This window comes from Hypanus sabinus, chromosome 19 (genome assembly GCF_030144855.1).
Source record: "Hypanus sabinus isolate sHypSab1 chromosome 19, sHypSab1.hap1, whole genome shotgun sequence".
Lineage (NCBI taxonomy): Eukaryota > Metazoa > Chordata > Chondrichthyes > Myliobatiformes > Dasyatidae > Hypanus > Hypanus sabinus.
The window spans coordinates 57,553,540-57,578,684 of NC_082724.1; the positions used below are offsets into that span (position 1 = coordinate 57,553,540).

Consider the following 25,145-nt stretch of genomic DNA (forward strand, 5'->3'; position numbering starts at 1 on the left):
AAATCACTTGGACTTTTACATTTATCACTGTGTTACATTGTGTTCGCATTTATTGCTTTAAGAACTGTTCAACTGTTCGAGTTGCCCTGTAGCAGTTAACTTATGGTTAAGTTAGTCATTTGTTTACTTTTCATTTGTTGTTGAGCTGAGTTTAAATAAATGTTTAATTTGTTTATAAAAAACCAGTCTCAATTCTATATTCATTGTTGCCATACCATAACAGTAAAAAAAATAATTCCATTCAACTGTGTCAAAGGCCTTCTCCATATCCAAAGATATCAAACATTCTGATATTTCCTTAGATTGAGAATGCATAAAATTTAACAAACACCATATATTAAAATGGGAATATCGATTTTGAATAAATCCTGTCTGATCATCTGAAACTATAGAAGATATAATATTTTTAAGTCTACGAGCCAATACTAAAGATAAAATTTTAGTTTCAAAATTGAGTTAAGAGATAGGTCTACATGAAGAGCATTCAGTAGGATTCTTAATCTTTTTGAGAATAAGCGAAATGGAAGCTTTGTAAAAAGGCTGCGATAATCTTCCTCCCTTGAAGGAATCTGTAAGGGTAGAACATAAGTGTGGTATAAGCAAGGAGGAAAAAGCCTTATAAAACTCTCCTGAGAATCCATCAGGTCCTGGGGATTTCCCAGGATGCAATTCTCGAATACCCTGAGCAATTTCCTCTTGGGAAATGGGTAGATCCAATTGTCTATGATCATCTATCGAAAGACTAGGAATATTTAATTGATCTAAAAAATTGTTCATTGCAATATTATCATTAACAGAGTCAGAACTATACAATTTGGAATAAAATTCCCTAAAAGTGTCATTAATCTCAAAGTGATCAGTTGTCATATCCCCATTAATTTTACGTATTTATTTAATTTGTTGCTTGGCTATAAATGGTTTCAATTGATTAGCCAATAGCTTACCAGTTTTATCTCCATGAATATAAAATTGACTTCTATCTTTTAATAACTGGCTTTCAATTGGATACGTTAAAAGGAGATCATATTTAGTTTGGTTTCAATACGTCTCTTATATGTTTCAGGATCAAGTACCAAAGCACATTTATGATCCAGTTGTTTTAACTGATTAGCTAGTTCGTTTCTCTCTTTGTTAGCTTTTTTAATACTTGCAGTATCAGAAATAATTTGACCCCAGATATATGCTTTAAAAGTATCCCATATAATAAGACTAGACATCTCTTCCAACGTGTTTTCTTCAAAAAAAAAGAGTAATTTGATTTTTCTTAAATTTTAAAAAGTCCTTATCGGATAACAGAGTTAAATTAAATCACCAAAATCTACTCATAGGGATAGGACCAGGAAGATTTAGAGATAGATGTACAGGAGTGTGGTCAGAAATAGCAATCTCTTTATATTTGACTGTCAATAAAAAAATAATCAATCCTGGTATAAGAATGATGGACATGAGAGAAAAAAGAATACTCCCTGTCTGTCGGATGAAGAAAACGCCAAGCATCAATTATACCACATTTAGTTGGAACAGATTGGATAAACAAAGCTGATTTATTAAGTGTGGCTGGTTTGACAGATGAGCGATCTAATACTGGAACTAATCAGCAGTTAAAATCTCCCATTATAAGAGAGTAAGTACATAAATCTGCGAAAAACGAAAATAGGTGTTCAAAAAATCCTGGATTGTCTACGTTGGGGGCATATACATTAGCAAAAATAATCAATTTATTGTCTGAACTCCCTGATACAATAACACATCGACCATTATGATCTGAAATAACTTTATGCCGAACAAAGGAAACTATTATCTACAAAAATCAAAACTCCACGTGATTTTGCATTAAACAAAGAATGGAATTGCATACCCTTCCATCGAGTAAAAAAAAGGTAAACAATCACAGCTGCGTATATGTGTTTCTTGTAAGAAAATAATAGGTGCTTTTAATTTTTTAATATAAGCAAACTCTTTGTCCGGTTTAATGGGGTGATTCAGCCCTTTCACATTCAAACTAAATAAGTTAATATTTCAACCATTTTAAATACAAATCATTATGCAATTAAAAGATCTGGCCATAAGCTATTAAAACTAAAAAGCAAATTGTAAGGTAAGGTAGTCAAACAGGCAATCATATAACCAACCCAACACAGCTCCCAGAAAGATATAGGCCCTAGCCCCTCCTCCACCCAAAGCCAGAAGGCTGACCAATAGACAGTCAGCGAGCTAACAACTAAGTTTCCTCCCCAAAAAATCCTGCTGACAGAAACTCTGGTCCTTCAAGGTCAATTATGTCCCTATCAAGCCACAACATAAAAATAAAAATAACTCAGTATTCAAAAATATAAAAGGGTCAATTTAAACAAATTCAAAGAAAACTATGTTAAAATAAAGCCTCAAAATGGGATATAATAAAAAAGTATCAAAAAATATATAACAAACAGCCAAAACATAAGCTTATTGAAACATTTCAAATTCATATTAACAGAAGAAAAAATTGATTGGATATGAAGTATAAGTTTTAGACTTCAGCCTTCAGAAACTCTTTTGCGCCTTAAACCAACTTCATTCTTCTTTGCAATCAGTTCTTCAGAACAATACTCAGACAGGCAGGAAACTGAAGGGATGGTTTAAATCCTTTATTGTAAAGTTCCGACATAACTTCTTAATATTTCGTACATTCAGCCATAACTTCAGGCGAATAGTCTTCCACAAATCTGACCTCGTAGCCATGGAAATCAATCATTCATAGTCGACGGGTATGGCGAATTAAAAGGTCCTTAATATGAAATTCATGAAAACTTAGAATGACTGACCTGGGTCTCGCTGCTGACGACAAAGGCTTCAAAGTCGCCAAGCAACATGCTCGATTGAGCTTTGGCTCAGAAGTGAATAAAACAGGGAATAACTGTTTCAGAAAGTTTCCAAAGAACTTCGTAGGGTCAGTGCCTTCAATTGATTCTTCAAGACCCAGAATTCGCAAGTTATTTCTCCTGTTTCTATTTTCTAGACTGATAATCCTTTTCATCATTTTTTCATTGGCTAAGGATAACTCTTTGTAGAGTTTAATTATATCTTTAACATCCGCTTCAAGTGTCACAAACTTTGCAGTATTTTCCTGAATTCGGTTCTCATGCTCAGTTAAAGTTTGTTGGATTGTATCCAATTTGCCATTAAGTCTTTGAAACTCCTCAGAAAATTCCAATTTTTGCCATTTAAGGAAGTCAATGATTGAATCCAAAGTGACTGGGGATGTATCTTCTGTTTCTCTTCCTTTTGCTAAAGCTTTTGTTCTTTTCCCAGCCATAGTTGAACAGTATTAAAGTATTATAATAAGGTTTCAAAAAAAAACCTGGTAGGAGACAAAAAAGTAAGTAGGGTAGGAGCAATCTAAAATGATGTTTTTCTATCTGCTGCTAACAGGGCTCTGAACTTTGTGCTCTTTATCCATTTTCTATGTTCTATGCACTATGGTATACGGTCTATGGTTTATGCTGTATGATCTATGCTCCCTGTTCCATTGACTATGCCCTCTACTCTATCATCTAAGGTCTGTAGTCTAGGCTCTGTGCTCTATGTTCTATGGCCGATGTGTCATGCTCTATGTTCTGTAATCTATTGAGTATGGTTTATTCCCTATGGTCCATGATCTATGCTCTCTGCTCTGTGGCCTGTGATCTATCCTCTGTGGTCCATGCTCTATATTCTATGGTCCTGTAGTTGATGGTCCTTCCTCTGTATTCTGTGGTCTATGCTCTATCATCTACACTCTATGTTCTATGGTCAGTTCTCTGTGTTCTGTGATTTATGGTCCATGTTCTATAATCTATGCACAATGGTGTATTGTCTGTAGTCTATGCTCTGTGGTCTATGCCCTATGATCTATGCTCTATGATTCTCTATGTACTGTATTCTCTACTGTCTGGTCTATGCTCTATGGTCGATGTTCTATGCTCTATGTTTTATGGTCTATGGTTAAGGATTATGGTCTATGCTCTGTTCTATATTCTATGCTATATTGTCTACGCTCTGTGTTCTATGCCAGCTGTCCTCAACCACTGTGCCGTGAGGAAATGATATGATATGGCGATATGAGTCAGCTACACCTTTCCTCATTTCCTTTCACGCCCGGTGCTAAAATATTCACATTCAACCTAATTTGGGCTCAGGGTTTTGTAAGTAGCAGAGCAGCTACCTCGCTGCGACCTACTGAAAGTCATCCCTTGAGCCAAACTTTTGTTGGCCAATAAATCCTACCTAACTACAAGGAGGGCGGGCACCACCTCAGGGTTTTGCTTTGGCAGCTTGAGTCCAAGCACCCTGCACTTAAAGACAAACCCGCTGAGTTTTGTGGCTTTGGAGGTGGGCGGACTTAATGGTGGTGCTGCTGCAGGAAACTGGTTTGTATTGGATGCACATGGAAGATCAAAGGCAGCGAGCTGACTGCTGGCTGTGTGCCCAGAGACCTGAGTTCTTTGGACAGAGAGCTCAGAAAAAGTGATACAACAGGCTTATAACATCGTAAATCAGCAAGTTGTTTGTTATGTCCCCCCTTTTGCTGTGAAATGGTGACACCTCTTATTCCTTTATTAGGGAGAGAGAGAGAGAGAGCCTGTGGTACGTCGAATTACCAGGTGAATGAGTGGTCTTTGGGGTACTGCAAGTCTGTGTCTGCACGCTTGAGTGCTTGGTGGGGTTGCCATTGCTTTTTTAACTGATGGAAGAGGGGGGATTGGTGCTTTGCTGCTGCTTATGCATGGGTGGAGGAAGCTGGGGCTAACATTTAACTGTCATTCATTTTTGGGGTACTCCTCTGTTTTCATGGATGTTTGTGAAGAAAAAGAATTTCAGGATGTATATTGTATACATTTCTCTGACATTAAGTGTACCTTTAAACTTTTTAAAGTACTGAACCACTTGAATGTTTTATTAGAAAGAAGTAAGAACTTTTTGAAGATGCCCTGCATTATATTATTATTCAATAAATTGGTAAGATAATCAACTCTTCACTGAGAAGTGGTGGAAGGTTACCCCTGCATTCCTAGAGGAGCCTGGAAAATTTAGCAGTGTCTACATATGAGAGTAGCATGTCATGGTGACTTTCCTGCACTATGGAACCCTGCTCGCAACAATTGTTAGACTGAAGGAAGAGGATGTAAGACAATGGGTTTAAATGAAAGCTCATATTGAGACTCAGATTGTGGTAGATGTTTGCTGATAAAAGGAAGTTCACTTAACAACTTATATGATGCCAAAATGCTATTCATTGAATAAATTACACTGGTTTTCAAATGTTCATTAATACCTCATACTTTTCACTCAAACTTCCCTTGGCTTCCTTCACCATCAGGCATCAACTTCAGCCTGTGTATAATTGTGTAACATAAATAGAATGGATTATTATTCAGATGGATTTCTACTCAGCACATAGTACATAGAATTTGTTTTCTGTGACATTCATTCCATCTTCAGGGTCTCTGCAAGTTTACATTCAGGCATAAAATCTGTAAAATGATTTCTATCTTGTTCACTAGCACACAAGCAACTTCTACAGCTAAGCTCAGCTTCCACTCCTCATCTTCTACCTCATCTCCACCCTCACCTTTTCCAAAGGACCCTGATCTACAGCCATCTCACCAGTTTGGCCCACCTTTAATTTCCAATTGAGTGTTGTAGGTTTGCAAACTGTGTTGCTGTGAGTCAATATGAGGTTGTTGTCAAGCATGTTGTCTTCCTTCTGGCAACAGGATTTCACTTCAGATTTCCATTGGTTCACAAATGAGACAGACACACACAAACACTGAGTTTGTACATAGATTTCCATTAAGCTGCATTTATCTCAAATAATTCTCATCAAATATTCCACTAGAAAATGTAGGAGTGAAAGACAGTGCTCCCAAATAATGACACCAACTGAAAAGTCCCAATCCATGCACAACACCCGGCTGAAAATCACTAGAAAGCATCCACTCTCCTTGGGATTAATCACAAATGATAATCCCAGTTTGACCTTCTATTTCTGAACATGAATAATGCAGATCTTTAATCTATTCTTGCTCAGCACACCTTCACAATATAGTGTTTTTCTGCTGAGGATATCAAGTAGCCTGTAGGGACATTTAAAATCAGACCTCGAGGGTTTACAGTACTTCATAAATTGATCTACTCAGGGATCTGTGTCGATACCATCATCACCCACTCCACAAGATAACCCAGCTCAGGATAGCTGATATTCAATCAGAAAAGCAGCAAAATGTTAAAATGGTCCTGTAGTTGAAAGGCTGTGTGGAACGCTGGACATCAGCAGATGTACACAACTCCAATCATTCTCCATCAGATACATTCAATGAAGAATCATCTTGAGATGTAAAGATACTCGAGCACATCAGTGGATCACAGTGGTCCCATTGCACTGCTACTGAAGGATCAAACAAGTAAGGAGTGTATCAATGTGAGGAGGCACCTTGGCTGCTATAACACAGATGCATCAAGCATGGCTTCAATCCACCTGCAATACAGAACACAAACAGCAGCAGTTAGTAATGTGACAGCAAACAGTGAAAAATGTGGTAGAAGCACATTAATGTGCAATGAATGGATGGATATGAACTTGTGTAGGCAGAAGGATTTAATTACTACCTTGATTTCTTTGGTACATCATAAAACAAGGGTCTTATCCTGTTCTATGTTCACTGTTCCTATGGTAGGGTAGTCAGAAACATGAGGGCTTAGGTTTAGGGATGTTTTAAATGAAATTAAAATGTTTCTAAACCTCGACTGATGGCGCAGTGACATCAGTGCCGGACTCCAGAATGGAGGTTCCCAGGTTCGAATTCCTGTGTAAGCTTTCCATTGTGCCAGGTTGAGTGTTGAGCTCACAACTTCACCTCGTAGAATAAAGAAAAATACTGCGAAATGTCTGTGTGAGGAGTGGCGCACCATACAGTCTTTCGTTCTGCGCCTTGTAAGGCATGAAAAGGCCCGATGCTGGCCTCTCAGGCCTGAGTCAACATCATCATCAGTTCTATTAGACAGACAATGGTTGGAGTTCACAAATGATTGTATATGAGAGGAAATCATGATGCTTAAGAGGCATTTAGATAGGCACATAGAAAGATAAAGACTTAATTCTGTTGATTCTATAATAGTGCAGTGGAACAATGCATCATTTTGGAATGAATCAGGTAAACACTAAGTCTGCATTTCATAGATTAGGAAAAAACAGTCTATAATCTATATATTGGGAGTAGACTCCATCAACTGAGATCACCACAGTCCTTATTTCATGAACTGGGACACACACAGACTACATTCCACAAAGAGGGATGCATAGTCAGTGTTCCAGAAACTGAGAATAAAGACCTATATCCTATAAACTAGGAACAAGCTCGGTCTGCATTCCATGAACTGGCAACAGATATACTCTGTAGGAACTGACACCCAGATTTTACTAGAAGAACTGGTAACAGATACAATTGGCCTGCCAAAAAACTGGGTCATATACAGAACAAGGGGACCAATATCCTGGCAGGCAGATTTGCTGGAATTACTGGGGAGAGTTTCAACTAGCTTGGCAGGGGAATGGGAACCAGAGTGATGTCAGATTAATAGGGCAGTATAGTATAGAGGTAGGTGCAATGTGTAGAGAGACTGAAGAAGGAAATGTGTAAAAATAACAGGATTGTTGATGTGGGAGATTTCAACATCCCTAATATAAACCAGGATCTTAGTGTTTAGATGCAACATAATTTAAGTATATCCAGGTAGTTTTTAAAATCAATAAGTAGCTGGTGCAACAAGAGGAGGGGTCATACAGGACCTGGAGTTGGGTAATAAGCCTGGATGAGTGGGTGAAAAATTAGGGAACAGTGACCTTAACTCCTTAACTTCCTTCATTAGTCAGGCGATTCAGTTTAAGAGCCACAAGGTAATGTTACATACAGCTCTATAAAACCCTGGTTAGACCACACTTGCAATATTGTGCTCAGCTCTGGTTGCCTCAATAGGACCTGGAAGATTTAGAGAGGATGTAGAGGAGATACCACTTGAATTCAAGGGCATATCAAAAGCTAGGGCTTTTTCCTGTAGAGTGAAGAAGGATGAGAGGTGACTTGATAAAGGTGTACAAGATGATGAGGATAGAGTGGATAGCCAGAGATTTTTTCCCCCAGAACAGAATACAAGGGGAATTGATTGGAGGGAAGTATAGGGGCGATATCAGGGGTATGTTCTTTACTCAGAGACTGGTGGGTGCATGGAAAGCTCTGCCAGGGGTGATGATAGAGGCAGATAATTAAGGACATTTAAAAATCTCTTAGATAGGCATATGAATGACAGAAAAACAAGGGAAGAGCTAGATTGATCTTAAAATAGGTTAAAGGTTCAGAACAACAATGTGCACCGAAGAGCTTGTACTGTGTTGTAACGTTATATGCTCTGATTTTTATACACCAATGATTTGGATGACAGAACTGTTGGCTTTGTGGCCAGGTTTGCATTCGATTGAGAACTATATGGAGAGGCAGTTTGGAGGAGGCAAGTAAGCTGCAGTAGGACTTGACCAGACTAGCAGACTGGGCAAAGAAATGGCAGATGAATTGTATTGTAAGAGAGTGTTTGATCATGCGCTTTGGTAGAAGGAATAAAGGCATAGATTATTTTCTAAATGAGGAGTGAATTCAGAAATTGGATACGCAAATAAACTTCCGAATCCAAGAGCAAGATTCTATAAAAGTTAACTTGCAGGTTGAGTCAATAGTAAGGAAAGGAAGTGTTAGCATGCATTTCAAGAGAATTAGAATATTAAAGCAAAAATGTAATGCTGAGGCTTTATAGGGCAATGGTTAGACCACACTTGGAGTATAGTGAACAGCTTTGAGCCCAATTTATAAGCAAGGATGTTCTGGCATTGGTGAAGGTCTGTCCTTATCAAGGGATTAGAGGTAGAGTGTCAATAACTTTAAATTCCTCAGCGTAATCATTTCAGAAGATTAGTCTTGATAAAAAGTCTCGGCCCAAAATGCCAACTGTTTATTCTTTTCCATAGATGCTGTCTGGCCTGCTGAGTTCCTCCACCATTTTGTACGTGCTGCTTGGAAAACTATGTACAATTTTGGACACCCTGTTTTAGAAAAGAATGGTTAAACTGTAGAGTGCTGAGCAGGTTTAGCAATACTGGTGGACTGAAGGTTAGCCAAACCAGGTTGTTCTCCTTGAACATAGGAGAATAAGAAAAGACCCTCGAGAGGTGTTTAAAATTATGATGCAGTGATGAGTGTGTGGAATGAAGTTCCAGAGGAAGTGGTTGAGGCAGGTAGGCTTAGAGATTTTAGGGCTGAATACAGGAAATTGGGACTAGCTGGGTGGGCGTGTTGGCATGGACTGTTTGGGATGAAGGGCTTACTTTCATTCTGTATTGTTCTATGACTCTAAATGTTTACTGTCTAACATTATATCAGCAGGAATGACTTTCATGCTAACAAATAAAAAGTAACAATATCTAAACAAAATGACATGTAAATCTACAATCATCTGTCTGTGAGGCTGCAATATCAGTACTGAGTAAAGAGAAAACTCATACATAGTGTGGAGGCCAGGTAAACAAAGCAGATATACTAAGTAAACTGAATCTAGGAAAGATGGTGCTCTGTCTGTAGCAGGTAACTAAGGGTATGTAATTTGTCTGCTACGGATTGTAATAGTTCATACAACCCCATGCTGGTCATGTCCACATTACACCATTGTGCATATGCCTGTACCCTAATGCCAACCTGCATACTGAATTGGCTGGGACCAATGTTACCAACATCTCAGCCTTTAAAACTAGATTACCATTAGGAATTCTACTCCTCTCATCCCTTATGGTGATGGGATTGAGAGTAAAGTTGTACCTGTAGATCAGCAAACACCATGAGCTCAGCTCCCCAGACATTAAAACCAGAATAGCATAAGAGCAGAATTAAGTCATTTTGCCCATCAAGTCTGCTCCACCATTCTATCATGGTTGGTTTACTGTCCTTCTCAACCACATTCTCCTGCCTTCTCCGTGTAACCTTTGGTGCCTTTACTAATCAAGAACCTATCAACTACCACTTTAAATATACAAAATGACTTGGCCTCCACTGTCATTGCCAGCTGTCTGTGGCAATGAATTCCACAGATTCACTACCCTCTAGCTCAAGAAATTCCTCCATATCCCTGTTCTGAAGGGAGTCCCTCTATTCTGAGACTGTGCCTTCTGGTTCTAGACTCCCCCACTGGTTTTCACATCCACTGCATTTAAGTTTGTCAATATTTGATAAGTTATTGATGATTAGCCAGAGCTGTGTGCTGTGGTGAGGGTTTCTTTCTTACCTCTGTGCTGTGTGGATATCCTCAGCTTTGAAAGAATAGTAAAGGCTGGTCTTATGGTAGAGCTGGAACTCTGCACTGGGTGCATAGGACTCCCCATCCTTCCATTGTTTGATGGTGAAGCCCAGGAGAGGCAAAGTCTCTGCAGCAACTTTGTCCTGTCACAAAACAAAGACTGCTTAAGCTTTAGCCTTTAATCTGAATTGGTCCATTCTCGAACACCAACAAATCCACCTTAAAATTCTGACCACTCTGAATCCTCCTGGGCTTTAGTTTCTTTCCTAAAATCTATTTGGATTGTTGTCTATTTGGACTTTAGCAAGGTCCTGCATGGCTGGTTGGTCTGGAAGGCTAAGTCCCCTGGAATCCAGGGAAAGCTGTTGGGTGGATACGACGTTGGCTTTGGAGGTAGGAAGCAGAGCTGGTTAAAGGTTGTTTCTCAGAATGGAGACCAGTGACTGGTCCATTATTCTTTATGTGAGTACACAGAGCTTGATTAATAAGTTTGTAGATGATATGAAACTAGGTGTCATTAAAGGTTAATATAAATAACAGGAGGATCTTAACCCATTAAGGAAGTGGACTGAGGAGAGGCAATTGGATTTTAATAAACATTACTGTAAGGTAATATGTTTTGGAAAGACAAACCAGGGTAGGATCTATACTGTGAAGGACACTAAGGAGTGAAATGGAACAGCCGAACTTAAGAGTACAAGTGCATACTTGGTTGAAATCTCCATCACAGATAGACAGTATTGTAAAAAAGGTATTTGGCAACCTGGCCTTTAACAGTCCAGGCACTGATTACAAGAGTTGGGACATGATGCTACAATTATGTAAGTCATTGGTTAGGCCACACTGGAGTACTGTGTACAGTTTTGGTCACCTTATTATAGGAAAGAGATGGTTAAACAGGAAAGAGTTCAGAAAATATATAAGGATGTTTCTAGGACTTCAAGGCCTGAGTTATCGGGAGGGTTTGACCAGGTTAGGTCTTTATTTCTTGGAACATAGAAATGCTTAAAAATATGAGAAGCAGACATAAAGGTGGGTGGTAAAACTCTTTTCCTATAGGTAATGGAGTCCAAACTAGAAGGCATAGGTTTAGGATGAAGGAGAAGTCTTTAAAAGAGTCCTGATGGGCAACCTTTTCATGCAGAAGGCAAGTGTATAGAGGGAGCTACCAGAGGAAATGGTTCAGGCAAGTACAGTAGTACAATTTAAGAAGCACTTGGATAGGTACAGGGTGGGGTGGTGCTTGGTGGAACATAGGCTGAGCACAAGAAATTGGGACAAGTTGGGTGGTCACCATGATTGGCATGGACTGTTTGGGCTAAATGGCCTTATACATATTGTATTGTTCTATTAATCTAATCTCCTCATAATGGATTCTTGGCCTAAACCATTGACCCTGCTCCTCCAGGTGTGGACTGACAGTGAATGAAATGTACAGAGTTTGGAGAAGAGATTCACCAGGTTGTTGCCTGGAATGGATAAGTCTAGAACTAGAGGGTACAGGTTTAAGGTGAGAAGCGAGAAATTTAGAGCAGAGGCCTGTTTCTATGTTGTAATGTTCTATGGTTCTATGTGATGGTTATTTGGACTGGAAAGATTAAATGTGATTAGAGTAAGTAGTATCATAGTCAGCATGGATGAGGTGGGCTGTAGAGGCCTGTTTCCAATCCATATCATTATGTTTTAAAACTGAAAAACAACACATACAGTAACTCCCCCATGGCATCCTCAAAGGACTGAAACAAATTAGTTGAATGTGATCTTCCTTCATAAATCCATACTAACTCTATTGAATCCTCTCCAGCACTGGCAACGTTTTGATTGGAGTAAGGGTAACTATGAGGCTATCAGGCAGGAACTTGGAAGGATAAATTGGAAACATATGTTCTCAGGGAAAAGTATGGAAGAAATGTGGCTTATGTTCAGGGGATATTTGTGTGGGGTTCTGAATAGGTACATTCCAATGAGACATGGAAAGGATGCTAGGGTACAAGTACACTGGCTACTGTAAATCTAGTCCAGAAGAAAAGAAAAGCTTAAAAAGGTTCAAAAAACAAGGTAATGATATGAATCTAGAAGATTATAAGGTTAGCAGGAAGGAGCTTAAGAATGAAATTAGGAGAGCCAGAATGGGCCATGAGAAGGCCTTGCTGACAGGATTAAGGCATTCTAGAAACATGTGAAGAGCAAGAGGATATGACATGAGAGAATAGGACCAATCAAGTTTGACAATGGAAAAGTTTGTATGGAACCGGAGGAAATAGCGGAGGTACACATGAATACTTTGCTTCAGTATTCAGTACGGAAAAGGATCTTGGAGATTGTAGGGATGACTTGCAGTGGACTGAAAAGCTTCAGAATGCAGATATTAAGAAAGAGGATGTGCTGGAGCTTTTGGAAAGCATCAAGTTGGATAAGTCACTGGGACTGGACAATATGTACCCCAAGCTACTGTGGGAAGCGAGGGAGGAGATTGCTGAGCCTCTGGCAATGATCTTTGCATCATCAATGAGGACCGGAGAGGCTCTGGAGGATTGGAGGGTTGCGGATGTTGTTCCCTAATTCAAGAAAGGGAGTAGGGATAGCCCAGCTAATTATAGGCCAGTGAGTCTTACCTCAGTGGTTGATATGCTGATGAAGAAGATTCTGACAGGAAGGATTTATGAATATTTGCAGAGGCATAATATGATTAGGAATATTCAGCATGGCTTTGTCAAAGGCAGATGACTGAATTTTTTGAGGATGTGACTAAACATATTGATGAAGGTACAGCAGTAGATGTAGTGTGTATGGATTTTAGCAAGGCATTTGAAAAAGTACCCCATGCAAGGCTTATTGAGAAGGTAAGGAGGCATGGAATCCAAGGGGACATAGCTTTGTGGATCCAGAACTGGCTTGCCCACAGAAGGCAAAGATTGATTGTAGACTGGTCATATTCAAACTGGAAGCCAGTGACTAGTGGTGTGCCTCAGCGATCTGTTCTGGGACCCCTACTCTTTGTGATTTTTATAAATCACCTGGATGAGGAGGTGGAGAGATGAGTTAGTAAATTTGCTGATGACACAAAGGTTGGGAGTGTTGTTGATAGTGTGGAGGGCTGAAAGAGGTTACATCAGGACATTGATAGGATGCAAAACTGGGCTGAGAAGTGGCATATGGAGTTCAACCCAGATAACTGTGATGTGGTTCATTTTGGTAGGTTAAATATGATGGCAGAATATAGCATTAATGGTATGACTCTTGGTAGTCTGGTGGATCAGAGGGATCTTGGGGTCCGAGTCCATTGGATATTCAAAGCTGCTGCACAGGTTGACTCTGTGGTTAAGAAGGCATACGGTACATTGGCCTTCATCAATTATGGGATTGAGTTTAAGAGCCAAGAGGTAATGTTGCAGCTATACAGGACCCTGATCAGACCCCACTTGGAGTACTGTGCTCAAGTCTGGTGGCCTCACTATAGGAAGGATGTGAAAACCATAGAAAGGGTGCAGAGGAGATTTACAAGGATGTTGTCTGGATTGGGGAGCATGCCTTATGAGAATAGGATGAGTGTACTCAGCTTTTTCTCGTTGGAGCGACAGAGGAAGAGAGTCGACATGATAAAGGTGTACAACATAATGAGAGGCATTGATCGTGTGGATCGTCAGAGCCTTTTCCCCAGGGCTGAAATGGCTAGCATGTTAGTACGTAGTCTTAAGGTGCTTGGAAGTAGATACAGAGGAAATGTCAGGGGTAAGTTTTTTTACGCAGAGAATAGTGAATGCATGGAATGGGCTGCCAGCGGCAGCGGTGGAGGCAGAAACAATAGGGTCTTTTAAGAGACTCCTGGATGGCTAAATGGAGATTCAAAAAATAGAGGGCTATGGGTAAAGCCTGGGTAGTTCTAAGGTGGAAACATGTTCAGCACAGTTTTGTGGGCTAAAGGGCCTGTATTGTGCTGAATGTTTTCTGTGTTACTATGTTTCACACAGTGATTGCGGTGTGCATCATCACAAGTTCCCCAGCGGCAATTTAGCCCAATAACTATTGGCACCAGTATCACAGCAGGGTCAAAGGTCACATCTAGTGTTGGTAATATGATGGGCTGAAGTTTGGCAGTACTGCCAATAGGAAACAAACGATTCCAACAACACAAACTGAGAAAAACAAAACCCCTCCAGTGTTTTAACATCAGATGGGTGTGTAGTCGAGGGGATGTATGTGCTTTTGGGCTGCTTGGGGCAGTGGCGAGAATTCTGGGGACACAGCAAACATGGATATTACAAGCTGCTGGGGTGAACAAGGATTGGTGGCCCTAGTCATGAGTCAGTTATTGGTTTACATGGGTTACGTTGAGGGTGGGAGACAGTTCAGAGGAAGACCTGGTACAGTAAAACCAGTTACATGCAGTGTGATGGGGTACTCTCACCTCTCTACTCCTGTACGTGTACAAAACCTTATCATGTATGACAAACCAAAGCTTCTTCCATTGCCGTCTACTTGCTTTCCGTCTCTGAAGATCGCCGCTCATTGACACCCCTTCATGTGAGCTTGCTGTCTGGAAGTACAGTCAAAAGGTGAGAATTGAAGATGGCCCAACCTTTCATCAACCAAAAATGAGGAGTCCCAGGGCCAGAGCCAGACTTCAGCTTAATTTTTCTAAAATTGGAGGAATGGTGGAGAATGAAAAATGTTGTCTAAGGTTATGGTGGGGGAGTCTGACAGCAGAGGACAGACACAGCCTCAAAATAGAGGTGCAATCATTTAGAATAGAGATGAGGAGAAATTTCTTTAGTCAGAGAGTGGTGAATCTGGAATTTGTTGCCACAGGCAGCTGTGGAGGCCAAGTCAGTGGGTATACAATGCCTACAAAAAGTATTCACCCCTTTGGAAGATTTTGTGTTTTATTATTTTACAACATTGAATAATAATCTATGAATAATTTTTAGTACAGCACATTACAGGCCCTTCGGCCCACAATGTTGTGCCAACCCTCAAACCCTGCCTCCCATATAAGCCCCCACCTTAAATTCTTCCATATACCTGTCTAGTAGTCTCTTAAATTTCACTAGTGTATCTGCCTCCACCACTGATTCAAGCAGTGGATTCCACGCAGCAACCACTCTCTGAGTGAAAAACCTTCCTCTAATATCCTCCTTGAACTTCCCTCCCCTTACCTTAAAGCCATGTCCTCTTGTACTGAGCAGTGGTGCCCTGGGGAAGAGGCGCTGGCTGTCCACTCTGTCTATTCCTCTTAATATCTTGTACACCTATATCATGTCTCCTCTCATCCTCCTTCTCTCCAAAGAGTAAAGCCCTCGCTCACATTGTATCAATGTGGATTTAATTTGGCTTTTTTGACACTGGTCAACAGAAAAAGAGTTTTTCATATCAAAGTGAAAACAGATCCCTACAAAGTTATCTGAATTAATTACAAATATAAAATACAAAGTAACTGACTGCATAAGTATTCATTCCCTTCAAGTCAGTAATTAGTCGATGCACCTTTGGCAGCAATTATAGCCTTGAGTCTGTGTGAATAGGTCTCTAACAGATCTGGACACTGCAATTTTTCCCCACTGTTCTTTACAAAACTGCTCAAGCTCTGTTAGATTGCATAGGGATCGTAAGTGAACAACCCTTTTCAAGACCAGCCACAAATTCTCAATAGATTTGAGTTCTAGAAATATATATAGCTTGACCACTCCAGGATATGAACTTTGTTGTATTTAAGCCATACTCGTGTAGCTTTGTCTTTTTCTGTTAACCAGTGTCAAAAAAGCCAAATTAAATCCACTTTGATTCAAAGTTGTAAAGCAATAAAACATGAAAACTTCCAAGGCACTATATTTAAGGCAGTGGTTGATAGATTCTTAATTAGATAGAGTATGAAGGGAAAGAAGGCGGGAGATTAGAGCTGAGAGGGAAATGGATCAGCCAAATGGACTAATTCTGCTCCTATATTTTATGGCTAGAATTGATTCCAGATCATCTGGGAAAGTGGCAAAGGAATGGCAGATGGGTCCACAAATACAAGAAAATCTGCAGACACTGGAAATCCAAGGCAACACATACAAAATGCTGGAGGAATTCAGCAGGCCAGGCAGCACCTATGGAAAGGAATAAACACTCGAATTTTCGGCTGAGACCCTTCATCAGGATTGGGAAAAAAAGATGAGAAGTCAGAGTAAGAAGGTGGGGGGAACGGAAGAAGAATAAAGGTTTTAGGTGATGGTGAAACTAGGAGAGAGGTAAAGTAAAGAGCAGGAAGTTGATTGCTGAAAGATATAAAGGGCTGGAGAAGGGAGAATCTGATAAGAGAGAGTAGAAGACCATGGAGGAAAGGGAAGGAGGCAGAGCACCAGAGGGGCAGGTAAGAATCAAGGTAAGAGAGGGAAACAGGATTGGGGAATGGTGAAGAGGTGCGGGAAGGGGAGGGCGGCAATTTTCAGGAGTTCAAGAAATCAATGTTCATGCCATCAGGTTGGAGGCTACTCAGACAAAATATAAGGTGTTGCTCCTCCAACCTGGGTGTGGCCTCAATGCGGCAGTAGAGGAGGCCATGGACTGACATGTTGGAATGGGAATGGGAAGTAGAACTGAAATGGGAGATCTTGCTTTTTCTGGCAGATGGAGCATAGGTACTTGGCGAAGCAGTCTCCCAATCTATGTCAGGTCTCACTGATATACATGAGGCCATACTGAGTGCATCAGATATATTTGATAGACAACAGATTCACAGGTAAAATGTCGCCTCACCTGGAATGAGTGTGTGGGGCCCTGAATGGTAGTGAGGGGGGAGGTTTAGAAGCAGGTATAGCACTTGTTTTGCTTGTACAGGTAAGTACCAGGAGGGAGATCAATGGGGAGAAACAAGTGGACAAGGGAGTTGCGTAGAGAGACTAATGGGATGACCCACCAAGCATTTTGCTCTCTGTTTTCCCCTACACGACTCCTCTAGGGAGTGCTGTACAGAGTTCAATGAAAGCAGCAAGGCACGTGCACAGGGTGGTGAAGAAGGCTTATGGCTGAGAGTACTAAAGTTGAATGTCATGTTACAGTGCTATCAAATGCTGGTTAGAGTTCTGTGTGCAGTTCTGGTCACCGTACTACTGAAGGATATGATTAGGCTAGAGAAGCTACAGAAAACATTCACAAAGACATTGCCGGGATTGGAGGGCTTGAGTTAGAAAGAGGGGCTGGACAGACTGAGTCTGTTTTCTCCGGAAGTTACTTAAGGGCTTAAGTAACTACGCTGACTTTTTTCCCACAGGGTAGGGGAATCTGAAACTAGAGGGCATAGGCTTAGTGGAGAAAGATCTGTGAACCTGAGGGGCAAATAAAAAATCAAGATGGCGGCGCGACACAGCTTGTAGCAGCCACTCTGGAGCTGATATGTTACTTGTTAAGCGCGGGTGCCTTGCGCAATCCTAATCTAATGAAAAATGGACGTGGGAGCACAGAGCACCATCTGGAAATCTCCAGGGAGGCCCTCTTCATTGCTGCTGCTGCTGTGAGGTCCGGGTCTCCACTGAGAAGAACAGGCCCCCAGTCCTCGGGGTCACGTTGCTGGTGGTCTTAATACACTCGGCAGAGGATGATGCTCAGAGAAACTGTGCTGGAGGGGATGGTCAGAAGCTCGGAGGTTCGACAGACTCGGAGTCCACTGTGGTCAGGTCACTTTCACTGTGTGCTGTGTCTGTGAGGCTGAGTCGGGTGGCACTGTGGAAGTCCACAGCGGGGGTATTCCCTTCTGTTGCTGGCATGGGATGACGAGTCTATTGGGACCCTGAGGACTTCTGGAAACTGTGTGGTGGTTTCTTTTGAACTTATAGTCTTTTAATATCTTTGGACTATTTTTACCATGCCCATGGTCTGTTTTTTTTTTATCAATTATGCTATTGTTTGCACTGTTGTAACTATATGTTGTAACTATGTGGTTTTGTGCAAGTCTTGTAGCTTTAGTTTTTGATCTTGTTTTGTCTGGTGGGTGTGGAGCTCCTTTCCGGTTACCGTGCTAAGAAGATAGTGCAATATTAATATGGCAGCCTCTCCGGACTCTGGATTGGGGATTGCCAAACGTTATGAAGATTTTCTGGTGTAGTCTGTTTTGTCATGTGCTTTTGTGATATCGTTCTGGAGGAACGTTGTCTCATTTTTTAACTGCATTGCATTTGTGGTTTCTAAATGACAATAAACTGAATCTGAATCTGAATATTAGTGGCTGGAATCTAGAAAAAGCTGCCAGAGGAAGTGAGCACAATTACAACATTTAAAAGACTTTGGGATTAGTACATAGATATGAAGGGTTGAGACTAACTTTGGTAGACAAGATGAATTTGGGTTGAAGGGCAAATTCCCATGCTGCAAATGTCAGTTATGATCGCTCCTGGAGTGATCCTTACCTCTAGCCAAGCCACTTGTTTTGTCCTCTGTTTGCCACTGTGTGGTGTGTGAAGAATGTTGAACATGGAGGAGAAGCGTTTGGTGGGTGAGTGAGCCAGTGGTGGCTGAAGGACCGCTTCCTTCTGGGAGCCTGCAGAAGAAGCATGGAGAATAAAAGATTAGTTGACAGACTAGAGGGAAGGATTGAGATCCATCTTTGGATCTCAGTGGAAAAGGAAATTTGTTTCTGGATTCCAGGAGAAAGGGACTGTAATCCCAGATCCTGTTGGAAGGAAAATCATTTGATGTAACCTTGTTTTTTTTTAAGAATTTGTTCAGTCTAAGAAACAGACAGCAGAAGAACAAGCCTTTCAGCCCAATAGATCCATACCTACAGCATAGAACATAGCAGAGATCACAGAAGAATACAGCACAGGAACAGGCCATTTGGCCCACAGTGTTACTCTGAATGAGCTAAAAAGCCAATCAAAAAACACCCAAACACTAATCCCTCCTACCTACACTATGTCCATATCCCTCCATCTTCCATGTGCCTATTAAAACATCTCTTAAAAGCCTCTAATGTGTTTGTGTCTACCACAATATCAGGCAGCCCATTCCAGGCATCCACCACTCTCTGAGTAAAATACTTACCCTTAACATCTCCCTTGAACCTGACCCCTCTCACCTTCAATGCATGCCCTCTGGTATTAGGTATTTCAACCGTAGGAAACAGATGCTCTCTGTCCACTCTCTTTGCCTCTCATAATCTTGGAAACATAGAAAACTGACAGCACAATACAGGCCCTTTGGCCCACAAAGCTGTGCCGAACATGTCCCTACCTTAGAACTACCTAGGCTTTACCCATAGCCCTCTGTTTTTCTAAGTTCCACGTAGCCATCCAGGAGTCTCTTAAAAGACCCTATCATTTCTGCCTTCACCACTGCCACCGGCAGGCCATTCCACGCACTCACCATTCTCTGCATAAAGAACTTACCCCTGACATCTCCTCTGTACCTACTTCCAAGCACCTTGAAACTATGCCCTCTCATGCTAGTCGTTTCAGCCGTGTGGAAAAGCCTCTGACTATCCACACGATCAATGCCTCTCATTATCTTGTACATCTCTATCAGGTCACTTCTCATCCTCCATCGCTCCAAGGAGAAAAGGCCAAATTCACTCAACATATTCTCATAAGGCATACTCCCCAATCCAGGCAACATCCTTGCAAATCTCCTCTTCACCCTTTCTATGGTTTCCACACACTTCCTGTAGTGAAGTGAACAGAATTGAGAATGGTACTCCAAGTTGGGTCTGACCAGGGTCCTATATAGCTGCAACATTACCTCTTGGCTCTTAAACTCAATCCCATGATTGATGAAGGCCAATACACCATACACCTTCTTAACCACAGAGTCAACTTGTGCAGCTATTTTGAGTGTGCTACGGACTCGGTCCCCAAGATCTCTCTGATCCTCCACACTGCCAAGAGTCTTGCAATTAATGCTATATTCTGCCATCATATTTGACCAACCAAAATGAACCACGTCACACTTATCTGGGTTGAACTCCATCTGCCACTTCTCAGCCCAGTTTTGCATCCTATCAATGTCCTGATGTAACCTCTTTCAGCCCTCACACTATCAACAACACTCCCAACCTTTGTGTCATCAGCAAATTTACTAACCCATCCCTCATCCAAGTCATTTATAAAAATCACAAAGAGTAGGGGTCCCAGAACAAATCACTGAGGCACACCACTGGTCACCAACCTTCATGCAGAATATGACCCGTCTACAACCATTCCTTGACTTCTGTGGGCAAGCCAGTTCTGGATCCACAAAGCAATGCCCCCCTTAGATCCCATTCCTCTTTACTTTCTCAATAAGCCTTGCATGGGGTACCTTTTCAAATGCCTTGCTAAAATCCAAATACACAATATCTACTGCTCTACCTTCATCAATGTATTTAGTCACATCCTCAAAAAATTCAGTCAGGCTCGTAAGGCACAACCTGCCTTTCAGAAAGCCATACTGAATATTCCTAATCATATTACGCCTCTCCAAATGTTCTTAAATCCTGCCTGTCAGGATTTTCTCCATCAACTTACCAACCACTGAAGTAAGACTCACTGGCCTATAATTTACTGCGCTATCCCTACTCCCTTTCTTGAATAAGGGAACAACATCTGCAACCTTCCAATCCTCCGGAACCTCTCCCGTCCTCATTGATGATGCAAAGATCATTGCAAAAGGCTCAGCAATCTACTCCCTCACCTCCCACAGTAGCCTGGGGTACATCTTGTCCAGTTCCATTGACTGATCCAACTTGATGCTTTCCAAAAGCTCCAGCACATCCTCTTTCTTAATATCTACATGCTCAAGCTTTTCAGAATGCTGTAAGTCTTTCCTACAATTGCCAAGATCCTTTTCTTTAGTGAATACTGAAGCAAAGTACTCATTAAGTACCTCTGCCATTTCCTCTGGTTCCATACATACTTTTCCACTGTCACACTTGATTGGTCCTATTCTCTCACGTCTTATCCTCTTGCTCTTCACATACTTGTAGAATGCCTTGGGGTTTTACTTAATCCTTTCCTTCAAGGCCTTCTCATCACACCTTCTGGCTCTCCTAATTTTTTTTAATCACTAATTTGTATTGCAACACCAACAAATTACATCGAGTACAACCAGCTGCCGATTAGATTTTGACTGTTTAAGCCTGCCAACCCCCAACCCTCATCCCCACCCACTCTCCACCCCCTCCCCTCCACCAACCAACTGAATAGTAGTGCATAGACAGACAGAGCATTCCTATTTTAACAGAAGATCTTTAAAGTTAGGTATCTCATTTATCCACATTAAGATTGTGTTTGGTCATGCATCATTTTCTCTTGCTGATGATAGTTCCAGGTAAGAAATGTCCAAAAAGCTGTGAAGCCAGTGAGTACTTCATGAGGAGGTTTTAAATGATGGACTACAATCTCCTTAGCTGCAGTCAAACCTGCCAGCCAGATTTTGCGTGTGTTTTCCATAAGGGAAAGGTGGGAGTCATCATTTAGAAGAGGTACAGCGGGGTCCATTGATAATTGTATCCCTGTTAGTTCCATAAGAGTACTGATAACCTTCTCCCACAAACCAAAAACCCCTGGACATTCCCATACAACATGTATAAAAGAGCCAATGGTTCCGTGGGGGCAAAATGAGCAATATGGGTCAGGAACCAGTCCCATCTGATGTCTAATTCTCAGTGTTAGATATGCTCTATGACAAAATTTCAAGTGTATATACCGATAATTTGGGTTTTTCGAAGCACTGGCAGTGTTATCCCAAATCGCATCCCAGTCTAAGTCTTGTCCCAATTCAGATATGTCCCTATCCCAGGCTTACATTCCTGATGTGGGCATATATTTCTGGGAGTCTAATTTATCATACATAAATGACACTATCTGTCTTAGAGCACTCTGTATCCAATTTAAAATGGAATGGTCCTTTAAATCTGACCCCCAGGGAACCCCCATAGGCTTTACAAGCTGATCTTACTCTAAAGTAGAAGAAAAGAGTGTTTATCAATATTATATTGAGATACCAGTTCTTGAAAGCTAAGGATAGTACTTGCCCCATTAATATCTTGAAGAGTATTAACACTTTTGTCTTCCCAAGTTCTGTTACTAAATGGTTTCCCCCCCAGATAGAAAATTATTATTGTTTCATAATGGAGATGATTTGCACCATATTCTTTTAAATTTTAGGAATTTTTCTGCTGCTTAACACTTGTAGCTTATGGGTTAAAATTGGACCATAATACAAATCACATTTTTTGGTAGACATACCTATAAGGAGAAAGTCCTTCAACCTTATTGGTGCTATTAGCTCTTGTTCTATATTTTTCCATGATGAAACTTTATCCTCCTTCATTCAATAGCTAAGACTTTTTAATACAAATACCCAGTGATACAGTTTAAAACTTGGACTTGCCAATCCCCCATCCGACTTTTTGAATTGTAAAGCTGACCACTTTATATTGGGTTGTTTACCGTTCCAACATAGCATCGTAGTAAGGAGTCCAGTTTTTGCCAATATCCTGCTGGAGGCGCAAGTGGGATCATTGAGCTTATAAAATTAATGTGGGGTAAGATGTTTATTTTAATGACCAATATACGGACTGGGACTGATGCTGGCAGGTGTCTCCATCTATTAATATCTTCTATTTTTTTCAAAATTAAAGAGTAATTTGCTTTAGCCACAGACGATAGGGAAGTATTAACTTTAATACCCAAGTAGAGGACCTCAATTGTAACATTAATCTGGGGAGGGAGTTACACCTTACTTTTATCTGTATTAATCAGCATCAGTGCTAATTTTGACAAATTACCTTTGTATCCTGAAAGAAAACCAAATTGCTTCAGTGTTTTTAAAACATAGGGGAGAGTTTGTTGAACATTTGCCATATAAACTAATGTGTCATCCACGTAAAGTGATATCGAATGTGTTGTTGTACCTTTAGTAATAGGGGAGATCTGAGGAGAGTTTCTAATTAAATGTGCAAGCTGTTCAATAGATATAGTAAAAATTAAAGGAGACAGAGGGCCCCCTTGTCGTGTGCCCCGTCCTATGTCAAATAACTCTGAGAAAACTCCTCCCACACATACCCGGGCTGAAGGATTAGCACCCACTGTTTGAATCATATTGATAAATTTATCGCCAAACTTAAATTCTTTTAGAACTCTCCAAAGAAATGACCACTCAAGGCGATCAAATGCTTTTTCAGCATCTAGAAATAGCAGGTCACAGGCAGGTGGGATTTTATGTGTTGCACTCAGTATGTGTAAGAGCTGGTGAATATCATCAGATGTGAGACGTCCCCTGATAAAGCCCGTTTGATCTGGGCTAATTATTTTCCCAATTACTGTCTCAGACTCTGGAAAATATCTTGAGGTCAGCATTATCAAGGAGATTGGATGGTGATTGGCACACTCCAAGGGGTCCTTACCGGGCTTAGGTATAGCTGTGATCAGGGCTGTGTTTAGATCTCTATGGAAAGCGCCATTTCAAATAGCATAATTTAATGTTTCTAACCATACTGGACCAAGATTATCCCAAAGTGCTATGTAAAGTTTCACAGGTATGCCGTCTATACCTGGTGTATTTGTAGCTTTGACTGCTTTCAGTAGTTCATCCAGGGTATTAGGAGAGTCTAAAGTTTTGGTGTCCTCTAATGACAATGTAGGGAGTTCTAAACCACTAAAAAAATCGGTGAAGTCATTCACAGAAGGAACTGAGCCACTTGTATACACTTCTTTAAAGTAATTCTTAAAGGTCTCGTTTATTTCCTCTGTTGAAGATACTACTCCATGTTTAGCACATCTAATCACTGGTATAGACCTTTTAGCTTCCTGTTGTTTGAGCGTTAGTGCCAAAAGATGGCACAGTCTGCTGCCTTCTGCATAATACTTAACGTTTGGTTATATGGATCATATATTCTGCTCTGCTTCTTAATAAATCATCTAATTTTGCTTGTTTTGTTTTGAGCTCGTTTTCTTTTGTTATGGTGTATCTCCTTTTGAGATCATTCTCCAAAACCTTACATTGTTCTTCTACGGTGGAAATCTTTTGAAGCCGGGTTTTATGTAGGTGGGAACTGAACTATATGGTGTTATTTCATAAGAAACCCTTGATGGAGGCCCAAATCACTGTCACATCCAAGACACTATTTTTATTTAAATTTATAAATTCCATCAGTTTTGTTCTCAGTTGTATTTGAAATTTGTCATTTTTTTAGAAGGGTGAAGTTAAACCTCCACCTGGTAGCCTTATTTTGGATTTTGCCATAATTAAAAGCAGATATAACTGGGTTGTGATCAGATAGGTGTCTGGGCAAATATCATATTGAGTGTACCAAAGGCAGCAAACCAGAGGATTTAAGAATGTAATCTATCCGAGAGAAAGTTTTATGTCTTGTGGAGAAGAAGGTATAGTCTTTAGCAGATGGATTATGCACCCTCCACACATCAGTTAAATTTAAATCTGTTAGAAAGAGGTTAAGTGCTTTGGAAGCAGATTCTTGAGAGCTTGATATAGTTGAGGAAGATTTATCGAGGTTATTTTTTGCCAAATCATTCATGTCAAACCAACATATAGTTAGTAGTCAGTTAACTTCAGTAATTGTGAGGTAATTGAGGGAAAAAATTCAGCCTCGAATATAGTTGGGGCATATAGGCTAATGAATGCAACTTTTTTATCCTGAATGGATGTACAGCAAAAAGCTAGACGTCCTTCATTGTTGGAGCCAGTCCTTTCAATTGATACATTAATATCATAACTCCTTTCGTACGAGTACCATCAGCTGATGCCACAACGGGTTTATAAAAGCAGTTTTGAACCCTGGGAATGTCATTAGGTTTAAGATGCGTTTCCTGTAACAGCGC

At 40.6% G+C, this 25,145-nt stretch overlaps 1 protein-coding gene across 1 annotated transcript in view; it reads right to left on the bottom strand.

Annotated features, from left to right (window-relative positions):
- Window positions 1–1,534: 1,534 nt before the first annotated feature.
- fgd5a (FYVE, RhoGEF and PH domain containing 5a) overlaps window positions 1,535–25,145 on the bottom strand; it is a 250,765-nt gene continuing 227,154 nt past the window's right edge. Inside the window, exons 18-21 of the mRNA XM_059944304.1 lie at window positions 18,738–18,868; window positions 14,762–14,890; window positions 10,342–10,496; window positions 1,535–6,496 (exon numbers count right to left, since the gene is read on the bottom strand). Coding sequence (XP_059800287.1) covers window positions 6,460–6,496; window positions 10,342–10,496; window positions 14,762–14,890; window positions 18,738–18,868 — 452 coding nt within the window. The 3' untranslated portion in view covers window positions 1,535–6,459. The remainder of the gene's footprint in view (window positions 6,497–10,341; window positions 10,497–14,761; window positions 14,891–18,737; window positions 18,869–25,145) is intronic.